Source organism: Vulpes vulpes, chromosome 5 (assembly GCF_048418805.1).
Source record: "Vulpes vulpes isolate BD-2025 chromosome 5, VulVul3, whole genome shotgun sequence".
NCBI classification, from domain to species: Eukaryota; Metazoa; Chordata; class Mammalia; order Carnivora; family Canidae; genus Vulpes; species Vulpes vulpes.
The window spans coordinates 82,485,927-82,500,828 of record NC_132784.1 but is presented as its reverse complement, the minus strand read 5'-3'; the positions used below and the strand labels follow the sequence as shown (position 1 = coordinate 82,500,828).

At 44.8% G+C, this 14,902-nt stretch overlaps 1 protein-coding gene across 7 annotated transcripts in view; it reads right to left on the bottom strand.

Moving 5' to 3' along the window:
* The window catches only part of KIAA1549L (KIAA1549 like), a 263,343-nt gene that overhangs the window by 57,958 nt on the left and 190,483 nt on the right, over nt 1–14,902 (bottom strand). For 6 of the 7 annotated variants that reach the window (XM_072759088.1, XM_072759084.1, XM_072759085.1 and 3 more), the window contains 3 exons: nt 12,779–12,969; nt 6,178–6,305; nt 689–867 (listed from right to left, as the gene is read on the bottom strand). In XM_072759088.1, coding sequence (XP_072615189.1) covers nt 689–867; nt 6,178–6,305; nt 12,779–12,969 — 498 coding nt within the window. The remainder of the gene's footprint in view (nt 1–688; nt 868–6,177; nt 6,306–12,778; nt 12,970–14,902) is intronic. The other variant, XM_072759086.1, reaches the window with a different exon arrangement.

Here is a 14,902-nt window from a genome sequence, read left to right as displayed (position 1 = left end):
ATCATCATTCTCTGGAGTATGTTACCAACTTTTTTCAGATTCTCAGGAAAACCAATTAACATCATGATACGTGCTGATATCCTTTTGGAAGCACGCAAAGGGTTGTTTCAAGCTTGCTAAATAGGAGTAAAAGTCATTCCAAAGCCTACAGAGTAGGCCACATTCCTCTCTGTCTGACATTATCTTCTCTGGCTCTTTATCAGTTCATCCTACTACAGCTGGCCTCCCATAATGAACAGGTTTAAGAGTATTACCAAAGAAGACAGAAGGTGGTGTGTGAGTAAGGGGGTGGGGGAGAATTTCTGATGCTTCTCTTCAAAACTAGTTTAAAAAAAAATTTTTTTTTAAAGTAGACTCTACCCTCAAAGTGGGACTTAAATTTACCACCCTAAGATCAAGCCTCATAGGCTCTACCAGCTGAGTCCCCCATGTGCCACTGTAACTACAGTTTTTAAAGAGTCCCTTGGGACTTTCTGAGAAAGGCAACAATGCTTCAAAAACATCACCCAACAAATTCATTTTGGGTGACTTGTGTCCTGATTTATCCCACTGAGGCCTGCACACACAGGTTGGAAACCACCAACAGAGCCACATACACCTGGACACAACCTGCACCTAGTACTCCCAGGTGGTTGTTCCTTAGTCTGAATTCCCAGAGGACTGGCTGCACTGGTCACCAGATGCTCACCTCGCCATTGAGGGCTGCTGACTCCTGGCTCCTGTCCGACGTGGGATGCACCACGGGGAGGGCTGTGGGTTTTATTGCAATGAGCTGCACAGAGCCGGAAGATGTGTCAAAGGGGTCGGCAGCCGCCTTGCCAGAGTTGTCAAAAAGCACCGCTCCTTCCTCTTCATCACTCGCTGGCACTGAAGCACAACATCAACACATTGATTTTTATTGTGTAGGGCAGTTGCATGATCATGCGGGAATTTGTGTAAGGCTCACAGCCTGAGGACATTCTTTTCCTCAAAAGGACCTCAGGAGCAATAGCATCCGGTTCTGTACCAAGGGCTCACTATTGTTCAAGGATTTCTCTGAAATGTAAGATCTATACTATTCATTCCTCCACTGTATTATCAAGGGCTAGGAAAGAATCGTGGAGGTTTGAATTTAAACAGTAAAAGCCATTCTTTCAAAACTATGACAAAATGTTTTCGGTGAAAAAAAAAAAAGTAAATTTTTTATGTATGTTAAGCCAGAGACAAGAAAAATACAATTTGGCCAAAGCTGGCAACTATTCTTAAAATACAACAGTCAATGGAATAACAGCATTCAGCTCACTCTCTGGCACCAAAGCCACCCATTTTTGCACGATGTCAAGGAAATAAGTCTTCCCTGGTCAACTGGCCGCAGTAATTGCTGCAGACACTCTGGTTTTTTTTCTTTCTCAAGGCTGCTTCTCCAACGATTTTGTTTGTTTTTTTTTTTTTTTTTCATTTGTCGAAACAAAAGAAAGCTAAGAAATAACTGCCAGAGAAACTAATTTAACACTATAGACAACTTTCCTAATTAAATAGAGTGAATTCCGCCTACATTTTGTTAAGTTAATTATTCCCTCTGACAGATAATTCTGCTCTGATTGCTGAAAGACACCAGTCTGCCTGGTGCTTCCATCACTAAGCTGGCAGAGAAGCTCCTGAATCAGTGGTATCTTGCCGATTGACTTGTGCTTAAAGCACATTCCCATTAGGCAGCTCTAGGAATGACAGTTTATTGAGCACGGCTGGGCGAGAGATAAATTAAGCCTGTTCAGACAACCAGACCAGTAGGCAATTTAGGAGCAATAGAGGTGTTCTGTAAAATATGAATGTAATAGAAGTATATTCATCTTTCCTACGGCTTACTCAAGAGATTGGGATGCTATTTAAATTATTGAGAAACACACGGTTTATATCGTATTGTCACTTACCATAATCACAGATTTGCCAAAGTAAGCTGAGTAAATCGTTATCGTACAATGTGGCTAAAACACTTCAGAGTCTAACATCAGGCTATATCATTGGAGTATTTTTTGGTTCTGTGAACTCATTTGCAAAATAGCAGCAGGACACCAAACAGCCAATGACAGAAGAAAATCTCTGCTCAGACATCTCTTTAGAGTAGAGCTTTGCTGGACAACTCTTGCCTGGCCACCATTATCTCCCACCTGGGCAACTGCTGTGAAAACCATCTATGGCAGCCAGCCTCCAAGATGGCACCCAGTGATTCTCGCCTCCTGATATTCATAGCCACGATGAATAGGACTGAGCTGTGTAACCAATAGGAAATCGCAGACATGACAATGTGTTACTTCCAAGGCTAGGTCATAAAAAAGCCTGTGGCTTCCACCTTGCTCTCTCCTGGATCACTGACTCTGGGGAAAGTCAGCTGCCATGTTATGAGGGCACTCAAGCAGCCCCATGGAGAGGCCCATGTGGCAAGGAACTGAGACTCCTGCCAACAACTATGTGAGGGAGCCTTCATATAAGTGGATTCTGCAGGCCCCGTCATGTCTTTAGATGACTACAGCCCAAGTCAACATCCTGACTGGGACCTCCGGGGGTACTCTGAGCCTGAACCACCCAACTAAGCCACCTCTGAATTCCTGATCCACAGATACCACATGAGGATAATAAACACTGATTGCCATTTTTGGTTGCCAAGTGTTGGGGGCAATTTGTTACACAGCAGTACGTACCTAATCCACCTAAACAATCTCCCTCATGGGAGCTTCCACTCTTGTCTTTCTACCTAAGATACATACTCACAGCAGCCAGGATGGATAACCAGATCACAGTACTACTCGATCAGAACCCTCTGAAGCCTTCACCACTTTCAGAATAAAACCGAGTCTTTATGATCTGGCCCCGACAATCGGCTGAGCACATTTCCCTCATCTGCTTTGCTCCAGGTACAAGGGCCTTCTGAACACATCAGGCTTGTTCTCACCTCTGGGCTTCTGCATTAGGTGTTCCCTCTGCTCAGAATGCTCTTTCCTTAGATCTTGGCATGCCCCATTCCTTCTTATTTTTCAACTGCAGCTTGAAAAAGCCCTTCCTTATCCCTGTCCATCACCCTGCTATGTTTTCTTCACAGCACTTATCACTGCTGATGTGTATTGATTGAACCTGCCCCCACCCCGTCCCTGGAATCTAGCTCTGTTCTGGCCCACCTTTGAAAAGGTTGATGCCTATTGCCTTAACAATGTCTAACATGTGGTGGGCTTTTACTAAGGATTTGTCAAATAAATGAAGGCAGGAAGGAAGGAATGACAAAAAATTGTGGTGACTTAGAAAAGGAGACTGTTGTTAGTTCTTAGTCCGTGCAAAACACATGGAGCTCGTAGAAGTCAAAGTTATGCTATTACTACACTGCTCAGAAGGTGAAGAGATGGTTGGTACTCAGTCTTTTTATTGATTCTGGGTGGTGACTCCCTCACTTCGCACCCTGTGGACAGGGTAAGGAGAGAACATAACTAGAATGGGATGGAAAAAGGATACCCTGGAAATTGCATGAACTACAGTTCTGTCCCAACCTTATTCTCAAAAAAAATCCAGATTTGGCACAATAATCCCTTCAGGTTTAAGAGAAAAATAGTTATCCTGCCCCCCTCCCCAAAGACCTACAGAAAAAGATATTACATTAAATCTCGATATATGAAAGTGAGGGAGTCCAGCAGATTCATGGGAATATTTGATGCATAATTAGTCCCTAAAGGGAAAAGTATGAGAGAATGATAAAGGAAAGCACCACAGTTAAACTGTGGAAGGGTCCCCCACCAAACGTCACCGTCATCATCATCATCATAAATGCAACCGTTCCCCGATCTCATTGTGTCTTACTTGTGCTGTTGGTTTTAACTTACATAAATCAGTAATCTACCTCCTTTCCTGTCTTCCTTCCCTCCTTCCCTCCTTCTTTCCCTCCTCCTCCTTCCTTCCTTCTTTCCCTTCTTCCCTCCTTTGATTCCTCTTCCAATCCAATAAAATACACTACTGATATTTTGATGAAGATCATGGCTATGATATGGTATAAAGTGGAGCTCTGTGATAAAAAAGGACAAGTATAGGTTCCACAGAAGGTCCAGCCTAGAATTCTGATGTACTTCGGCATCTGCTGAATTTTCAGCAAACCAATTGGCCCCATCATTTCTGTTTGAAAATTTCAAACTGCACCTCACTGAATGGGGACCTGTGGTGAAAGGGAAGCCATCACCCCTGGAAGCTCACTGGGTTTACCTCTGGCAGAAATAAAATGCAATGGAGCACGATAAATGTGGAGAAAGGATGGCTTTTTAATAGAACAAACACATTAAAACCTCAACCTAGCACAGTAATTGGATTTTATTCATGCACCTGGCTCGTGTTATTTCTGTGCCTGATATTTAAATAATCAAAGTGACCTAAACAATAAGGAGGCAGGCAGAGCTGTGGAAAACAAGAACGGAAGGTCAGCAGGAACGTTTTGGGCAGGTCAGTGTCTCACCAGCCAGGGCAGGGAGTGATGGGGTCGGAAACATGCCCTGCTCCCTCCTCTTCTATGGATTAAATGCAAGGGAGAGGGAAAGGCATCATCTTGTAAATATAATTTACTGACTTACTGCAAAGAAGTCTGTGCATTGTACGTTCCTAAGCAAGAGAAAGGGCATAGAACACTATGTACACTGATGCATTTTATAAAAAAACAAAGCAATCCAACAAAACAGATATGTGTGTGTTATCATATGCATAGTAAGAAGGTCTGAGAAAGACACAGGCTGAGTTTTATTCAAGGTCATTTGAGCACTGGGGTGGGTGATGGAGCATGTGTGGGAGGACAGACTTTGACTAGACTTTACATATTTCTGGGAAGCCTTCTGTGAGCTGGTTTGGCAGAGAGCTGATAGGTAGGATTTCTGGTGGTCCCAGGTAGGATCGCTATTCCAAGAAAACCCCACATGCCAGACCTGGATTCTGGTGTAGAAAGCAGTCTCTGTTATAGGGCATGGGGAAGTCAGGAGAAGAAGTTCCAGAATGAAATCACTATGACAATTTAAGCCAGTGCTTTACATAATGGCTGGAAATGGGAATGAGGGCCACATTTGCCCAGCAGAAGAAAAATCCATTGTGTCATTATTCCTTTTCTTCTTTTTCTTTTTCTTTATTTCTTTCTCTCTCTTTTTCTTTCTTTCTTTCTTTCTTTCTTTCTTTCTTTCTTTCTTTCTTTCTTTTTTTGGGTCAGAAAAAAAGAAATCAGTGACATTTGAAAACAAAAGAATCTTCTGGCACTAGCTCCAAGAGAGAGGCCCTGATTCATATTCCATCACATCCCTTTAAAAGGGAAGCACAGCTAACCTGAGTGCTAGATTATCCAGCTTTTCACTTGGCATTTCTGTAGGACTCCACCTAACAACCCACTGAAAGCTGAAAAGAATTTCTTCTGAACTGAGTGGCAGCACCGGGTACTTGAACCTGGGCTCCAGTCAGTCAGCATCACGCACAGAAGGGACGCACAAAGGTGGGACCGGGAGGAGGTGACACACAGTCATGGCCAACGGATGCCAGGCATGGATGGTACCACCACACAATAAGGCAGCTCCAGTGACTTATAAATAAACCCCAACACCCATCCTTTATAGGGAAGGAAAAGATCTGTGTGAGGGAGAGATCAAATGGTTACGCTTCCCTAGAGAATCAAGGCAGAAGCACAGGCTGATTTTTATAACGACAGATTTATTACTGTGTTGTTTTTCCTGGGAGAGGTCGATTAGCAATATCTGGATTTACTGGCAGAGACTGAACCCCTGAAACTTATCAAGGGAGTCAGGGCAAGAAAATGAGGGGGAAAATCTCCAAGACAAGCAGCGTTTCAGAGACCTGGCCCCCTTAGTGGATCCGGTGCTGGGAATCCTGTCCATTCAGCCAAGAATTAGAAAAATCGCAAGGCACACATCGGCTCATTCTGCACAGGGCTTTTCTAAAGCACTAGGCAATTCCAGAAGCACAGGCGGCAGGGAGGGTGAGTCAGAATAATTCAGAGAAGGGGGACGGGCAGTATCCCAGGAGGCAGGTAGCACACTCCTGACCTTTCTGGGGGGCACATCAGAGAGAAGACCCTAGAGTGAAAGCACACAGGTGCATGTGAGTGTGGGCACACGTATGTGCGCAAGCGTGTGTGGGATGGGCTCAGGGCTGGTGTTGGCAAGGAAGGCTTCTCACCATTTCTCTTCCGTGCCTCCTCCTTTGTCACTTTCTGCTGTGCCATGACATTCTGGGGCGAGCGCCTCCCCGAGCTGGGCTTCCCTGATTCGTTGCTGATGACAGAGCCATTCTCACTGGGCGACCTGCTGGAAGTAACCATAGCAACAGGAAGACGGTAAGTTGCGACTCCAGCAGCCTCCTCTCAAGGTTATTTTATTTGCACAGTTTATGTCTGTCGCCTTTCATTCTGGTTTCACCCACAAAGAATGAATGATACAGGAAAAGAAACAAAACAAAAGCAGCCCCACACTTCGGCCTGGGTGAAGCAGCTGGTCTTCGTGAAGTATGTCATTTAGGTGGAGTGCTTAGCTCTGGAGACAAGTTCAGCGAGTGTGGCCCTCAGGTCCCATCTCTGTTCCATTAACCCCCAGTGACTATGGAAACGGTGGTGATGGGGTTTGTAAGCGTGCCCTCCTTTTAAAACACAGCACTTTGAATAGCGCTGCAGAGCATTTGATTCACGTGGCATCTGCAGGGACACGCATAAGACATGGTTCTCTGTACAGAATGTACCTTGACCACTAAAGTCACCCCACCCCTGAGTTCTCTGCTCTGTCTCACACACAAGCGCATGCATGCACACGTTCTTTGACTGTGTCAACTGGCGACCCCTTACATCTGAAACTACCAATGTGAGCTATTCATTTCTTCAGGAAATACTTTACGCACATCGGCTCTGCGCCTGGCACTGTGCCAGGTACACTGGCATACAGAGATACTAAGACGCCACCCATGTTCTCCAAGAGCTCCCCATTGGAAGCGCCATCTAGGTGCCAAGGACTACGCGAATGCTTTCAAAACTCTCAGTGAATCATTAGGACCATCTACTGATTTGGTGATCATCACCCTTGTTCAGCAAGTGAGGAATGTGATGCTCAAGGGGGTGGAGTGTTTTGTTCTGGGCTGGGTTAGGAAGCGGCGGATCAGTCCTGGAAACCAGGACTTCCCCTGCAGGTAGGGGCTCTGCCCACGTGACAGGGCACCTCTCCTTTACTGTCTCCCACAACATCCCAGATGAGGCAGGCCTTTACGCACAGCAAGCCACAGGGCCCTCTCCCCTTCCCTGGGGGCCGATTCTGGTCTTCTGGAAGTCCGTGAGAAATGGGCTTTTGGGGACCCTGCTGAGGTTCATGCTTCCTCAGGCCTCAGATCATCATAAAGACCAACTGCCTTCCCCTCTGTGGAGACAGTCAGGAGGCAAATGTCCAGACACCTCATCAAACCTCTAATTCTTTTACGGTCAACTGTCCAAATTCAGAACCTAAAGACATCCAGCCTCTACAATGGAAAATTGGCTGGAATAAAATGTAGCGCTTGCTCAGTAAGTAGGCAGCTCCTTAAGTGGAAGCTGTGTATCCTTGTGAATACCTCCTCTTTTTTCCCCTTCCTTTTCCCTCCCCATCCTCTGGGAATTAAAAATCCTTGGTTCTATACTCTTCAGCACCCTAAAATCACCACCAGTGAGAGCGTCCACTCACATCCATGGGAGAAAGCAACATCTGCCCAGAGGGTTCCACAGAACAACAGAGCCAAATGAGATGTTCCTGGCCAAACTGCCTCAGACAACTGCAAGTTTGGGAAATGTTGTCTATTGTATTCCTTCTTTGGATATTCCTGATGCACATTAACATATCAAAGGCCCTGCTCAGTCCTATCATAAAGAGACTCCTCTCCTTTTGTTTAATCCAGCATTTCCCAGTTTATTTGGCCCCAGATCTCTTTCACCATAAGACAGTAATACAAAGAATGCAGCCTGGGAAAATATGGATAAAGTATTTATTTATTAAATGTATATTATTTATCCAACGCTATTGGATCACTGAGTGCCAGCCATACAAATATACATCCACAGAGAAGACATAAGCCCTGGGATTGTTTTCAGAACCCCACAGTTAATGGCACCCACTCTTCCAACTGGCTTTATTGGGACAACAAGACTTTCGCTGAGGTCCACAGAGGAAAGAAGGAGAAGGGCTTCTTGTAACCTATTTTACGATCATAAAATACTTAATGGCATTAGCATATTCTTTCCTTCATTTGATCCTGAAACAGTTTTCTGGCTTTTTTCTCTCACTCCTGGGAAAGGTATGAATGAATATATTTCTTTCTTTCCTTTTTTTTTTTTTTTTTTTGAATGAATACATTTCTGGAGAGAAACTCCACCTCTGTTTTACTCTTTCATCAGTTTATAGATTATGTTTACACGGAGCCATCAACTCAAACTTCTGGTCAAAAACAGAGAGTGAGATTTGCACGTGTGTATGTCCACTCACACGACAGTAACAAAGCAAGAAAGGGCCAACTGTAAGGCTATGGTCCTGGGGTACTGAACTCAATAGGCCCTCTTCTGGGGATATGGGTGTACGTGGAGCCTGGATGAAGAGTCATGAATCCGGGGTAGGTGGGGGAGAGATTAATCAGTTGCTGAACAGTTAGGGCCAATCACTGAATTGAATGACTGTCCCTATGAGGTTGATTCTCTAACCTCACCCATGAATTGCAGTCACAGATCAACAAAATTGCATCACCAAGAGCCTTGGCTAGAGGAACAGGACCTGCAACAACAACTGTCTGGTTGTCTGGCAAGTGGCTGAACCCTCAGATTTCAGTATTAAAATAGTTTTAAAAACAGGCTTAAAAATCGAGATATTCATAAAAAAAAAAAATCGAGATATTTTCATGACCACCCACTCCTGGTTTCTCCTGTGTTTCACTTGTAAAACTTTTTGGATCACCTAACAGACCCGTCCTGATAGGTCATGGAGTCCTCAACCAGCAGGAATGAGGGAACTGATGCGGCAAGATGGAAAGGCCAGAAAAATAAATGCCTGATGGGTCTGCTGTTGGTTTTGGCATCTTAATATTTTTCCAAATGATTAGAGACTCCCGTGGTCAGCTGAACTTGAACAGAAGTGGGGTTTCTCGCATAGCTTTGGCCATGATATAGCCAGCCCTTAGTAAAATTCTATTTTTACAGATACATTATGAAGCAAATATAGAAATCACTCAGCTGTGTCGGCATTGTTTTCTTTATATTTATTTCATAAGCTAATATTTCTTAATAAAATTCTAGGGATAAGTAATCGAATTTGATTACCAAGGGTAGATGCCTTTCTCATTCAAGAAGAAATGCTTGTTCTAAAAAAAGAATTTTTTAAAAATAAATCTTTATATGATTTTAAATCACTCAAGTAGAATGGGTGGAAAAGAATTTTTATTCTTCCCAGTAGTGCTGTGTTAATATCCTAATTTTAGTAATTCTATTTATTTCCTTTTAGCGTCCTCTAATAGGTGATAAATAGGTTGTTAACATGCCTTTATTGTATTTGGCAAAGATCATAATGGGAATAATACTGTAAGTAATTCTATTTGCCAGTCAATTCAGATAATTCATCTATTACTTCTCTATATGTTTCAACTCCCCATGCTGGGGCAGACTGCTGCAGTCCACCTCCCCGTAACCAAGCTTGGGTAGCCACCTCCCACACTGACTCTGGACTAGACCATGTGTCTTGCTTTGGCCAACAGGACAGTAGCAAACATAAAAGAAGCAAAGAATGAAGAAGTGCTTAAACTTGGGGGCTTATTTTCTTGCTGTAACCACCCTGTGAGAAAGCCAGAGCTAGCCTGCCAGAGGATGAGAGACCATGTGGAAGGAGGCCCCAGAGACCGGGCCGCCCCAGACAAGGCTATCAGCAGCAAGCCAGACCAGACAGCCCACTGCCTTACTATAGATGCATGAGTGAGCCCAGCTGAGATCAGTTGAGTCTAGCTCAGCCCAGAACCACCACCTACCTGAGCTCAGCTCAAACTTCCAATCCACCAAAAATCATGAGCTAAAGAAATGGCTGTTGTTTTAAGCTGCTAAGCTTTGGAGGAGTGTGTGGTGGAGGAATAGATAACTAATCCATATCTCCTCAACCTTCTTTCCTACTCAAGCTGAAATTCAACCTTTTTCCTCTATACCTTTCTCTGTACCCCTTTCTGAGATACCAAGAACTCCTGGAGGGAAAAACACAGAGCCTTGGCTGCATGACTCCAGTGCAAAATTTATGTACCTGACACAGACAATCCTTTCTTCCCCCTCAAATTACTCTCTTCTCTTGGCTTCTTGGATTCCTTTCTTGCTTTGTCCTCCTCATGCCTTTTCCCCCTGATGCTTTTCGGTCTCCTATGCTGACTCTTCCTCATTTGGACCTCTAATCATTGCAATGTTCCAGAGGTCAGGTCTTGGATCTCTTCTCTACCTATACTCTCCTAGGTGACCTCATCCAGTGCCATAGCTTTAAATAACTAAATGCTGACAACTCCTCCACTTATATTTCTACTCTGGACCCCTCCTCTGAACCCAAGAGTTGAGTTGTGAACACTTCCACTTGCATGCCCAACAGGCATCTCAAACTTAACATGCCCACATCCAAACTCATGATTATCCCCTACAGATTTCTTCTCTTCTGGTCCTCTCCAACAAAACCAATGGCAAATTCATCCCTCTATATTTCATTCCAAGCAAGCCTTGTTAGCTCTTCCTTCAAAACATGTTTAGCATCCCATCAGTTCTCACACTTCCATGCCTTGGCCCACACCACCATCTCTCGCCTTGCAGTTTTACTGCAAGTCACATCATGTCACTGTTCTCAAAACCTTCCAATGACTTCTGATCTAAGTTCACAATAAAATTCCAAGTCCTGACTTTGGTCTGTAAAGCCTGACATGATCAACTTCAGGCAACTTCTCTGACCCATCTGCCACCACTTCCTCCCTAGTTCACACTGGCCTTGTTGCTCTTCTTCAGTATGTTAAGAGATTTCCTCCTCTGGGCTTTGCACATACTGTTCCATCTGCTTGGAATGTTCTTGTCCAAGATAGCCTTGAGGCATACACATCATTTCATTCAGGTCTTTCTCAAGTGTCACTCTATCAGAAAGGCCTTCCCTGACCTCCTAGCTAAAACAGCATCACACCCCTACCCCCTTCCATTGCTCTATCCTCTTACGTTGCTGTGGTTTTCTTCTTCACACACATCACCACCCGACTTACTATGTATCTACTTCTCTATTTGTTCGTTGTCTATCTTTCTCCTCCAGATTGTAAGCACCATGACAGTAGGAGCTTTGTCTTGTTCACTGCCACATCCTCGGTGCCTGGTGAACAACACTTAACCAAAATGTTAGGTGAAGGGAAGGAGAAAAGGAAGGAGGCAGGGATGATGTAGCTTTTCCAGCCTCCACTGTGGTGGAGAAGGGAGAAGGGACTTGGCAATGGGAGTTGGTTTGGCCAGCCAACAGGGCTTGTCATAGAGTTCATTACCTCTTTATAAGACTATTGTAAAGTCCTTACAGTGAGTCTCCTGGCCTCTAGCCTAACCTCTCCCATCTATCATCCACATTGCCATTGGAGCAGTCTTTCTAAAATACAGGCTGGATGTCACTGTCTTGCTGAAGAACTTTTAGTGGCTTGCCATTGCCTGGAGAATACAGGTCAAAGTCCCTTACCTGGCAGTTAAGCCCCCCTACTTCTGGTTTCATCCTTCCCTGCATCTTCTGGTTTCATCCTTCCCTGCATCTTCTGGTTTCATCCTTCACTGCATCCCAACCACTGTGAACTCTAAACCCTAGGGACACTCACCATTAAGTGAATGTGTGCTGATCCCTCTTTTCCCCCAGCTCCTTTGGACTGGACACCTTTATCTCTCCCCAGCTATTGGTGCTCCACTCACCCTCTGAGGTCTAGCTAAAACAAGCTCCTCCACCATCCTTTCCCTCATCGGAATTAAGCTCTTCCCCCTCTCTTTTCCACAGCACTTTGTTCAGACTCCCCTATGAGCACTGCACATCATGCTTGGTTTTCAGGTATTTTTCTCTCTGTCTCTCTATCATGAGATCCTTGGGGTCACGACTCAATCATAAACCTTTCTGTAGCCCTTCCCATGCCTGTCAAAGTGCTCTATTTATGGTAAACACTCCTAAAAAAATTTGTTTAAGATTTATTTATTTATTTGAGGGAGAGAGAGAGAGGCAGGTGGAAGGGTAGTGGGGAGAGAATCTCAAACTGACTCCCTGCTGAACATGGAGCCCCATGCAGGGGCCCAATCCCACAACCCTGATCCCACCACTCTGAGATCATGAACTTAGCTGAAACCAAGAGTCAGATGCTCAACCAACTAAGACACCCAGGCACCCCCTTCCCAAAATGGTTTTTGAACTCAAACCTTGAAAAACGGCCAGATAAAATCCAACTCTACTGAATCAAAGGCACCACTTATAAGTTAAATAATACAAGCATGACACCAGTGCCAAATTTGTTGTAATACATATGAAAGCTAAAGCTCTGCTGTTGTTGGCTGATCAGTGTCATCAAACCTTACAAAGCGTGGCTCATAAGAAACAAGTATTAAGATTCTCATCATCTCCCTCAGTCTCCTTCCCAAATATTCAAAACAAGCACGAAGGGGACTTTTTAAAGAGGAAAGTGGTATGAACTTGAGGGCTTCAGCTGCTCTCACCATCAGTTATTCCCCTTGCTGATAGAGAGAGGCGGAAGCTGGCCCCGTGCCTACCTCTTTCGGGTTTCGGTGGACTTGGCCGTCTTGATGGTGCTTCCATCCTGGGTGATGTCTCTTTCCTGAGAGGCAGGAGCATCTCTGACGGGAAGCGGGAGGACCACCGTTTCCTGAGTCACAGGGACGACCTCCTCATCGGCGCCTTGCTGGCCCAGGTGCTGCTTGGCATAATCAAAGCCTTGCACGGGCTGCAAAGAGGGAATGGATTTGTGGTCCTATTCCTGACAAAGTGTGACCAATGATGGCTTTGAGAGAGGACGGGCAGGAGCGTGCATGTGACAGTACCACACTTAGCTTTCCGATGAACAAGGGTGAGCTCAAATCTCCCCCATAATTCCTGTCTGCAAAATCAGAATCTGTGCTCATTCCACCTAGCTACAGACTCTCCATAGAAGAGCATAAATAAGATGCAAATATGCGTGTGAGAACAAACTTCTTTCAAGAATTTTAAACCACCAATAGTAAGTCACTGGATATTGCTAATTCGAGACTCTTAATTGATACGTGAAGTAAGTCCAGTATCCTCTCCTGTCTAGGAATGACCTGTCATCCCCGAACCCCACTTTCACATGGTTTTATGTGTAGTAAGAGGCGTGTGACTTTGCCAAGTTGCTTGAATTCTGAACCTTAATTTTCTCATATGAGAAATGAAGACAATCAGGTCTGCTTTATTTACACCACCCCTGGGTTTTAAAGAGGAATCACAGCTCTGCAAACAGAGGGAAAGAAACATGCTTCCACATGTGCGGCAGTACAATCATTAATAATAAAATGGAATTTATGGAATCACTCAAATCCAGACCTATGGCTCTCCTATGATTCATTACTGGGTAATTAGCAAGGCTTTTATTGCACAATGTCTGAAATCCCACGTGAATTGGGCAGCTGTGAGCAAAGCCCAACAGACATCCATTAGTAGGGCAATAAAAAACCAAGAGGCGTGTTTAAACAGTTCCTAGGAGTGTCTCTATTCTGCTTTCTGCCCCAGAGCAGCACAACAGAGATTTGAGGCAGGACAGTGGGGTGGTGGAGAGTACCAGCTCCAAAACACACTGCCTAGGTTCCAATCCCAGCTCTACCACGTATTAGCTAGGTGACCTCGGATAAGACACTGAAATTCTCAGCACGTGGGTTTCCTCACCTGTAAGTGGAGATAATAGTAGGGTAAACAGGATCCAATATATAAGGATGTGAAAATGACTTAACCACCCTCAAAGACATGCTGCATGGATTAAGTAGTAAAGGCATGTTCAGCATTTTGTGAAGTGCCTGGCACACAGTAAGTGCTCCATGAATACTCGTTAAGACTGTTTGCCTTCTTATTACATCACAGACCAAGTGAAAGAGAAATCAGTGATTCTCCTCAAGAAAATCTGGGGATGAAACTCAACCTCCACCACATGGTTTCACTCAGAACTTGGCATGATAAGGAGCTCCCCCTTCAATAGTGACTTTTCCTAAATCCATCTAGCAGGGAGCACCCAGCTAGATGGATCAGTCTAGGACTGCGGCCCAACCCATCACATCTTCCTGCCGCATCTCAGGGCAGGATGGAGTTTTATTGTATTATTTTTTAAAGATTTATTTATTTATTCATGAGAGACTCAGAAAGAGAGAGAGGGAGAGAGAGAGAGGGGCAAAGACACAGGCAGAGGGAGAAGCAGGCTCCATGCAGGGAGGCTGACATGGGATTCGATCCCGGTCTCCAGGATCACACCCTCGACTGAAGACGGCGCTAAACCGCTGAACCACCGGGGCTGCCCCAGGATGGAGTTTTATTGCTAAATCCAGCAAAGCTTTCTCATGTCAAGCTGCTTGTAGTTCTGCTATTGGCCTTCCCCCCCCCCCCACCCCATTCCTGGGGAAACTCACTCTGGGAAGTGTGCTCATTGTTCCCTCTTGGCTGAGACACACACTCTGATCCCAAATGGTGACACACTCTGATCCCAATTCTGTGCCAGGAGCTGGCAACGTGCTTCTGAAATAGTGTTTGTTCATTTCCCTCCTTCCTGTGGGGCCTCATGAAATGGAATGAGCCTTTGAACAACCTGGTCATGTTCCTAGACTACTGGACTATCTGCTCCTCCCACCAATGGTCACCAAGTGGATTCAACTGAAATG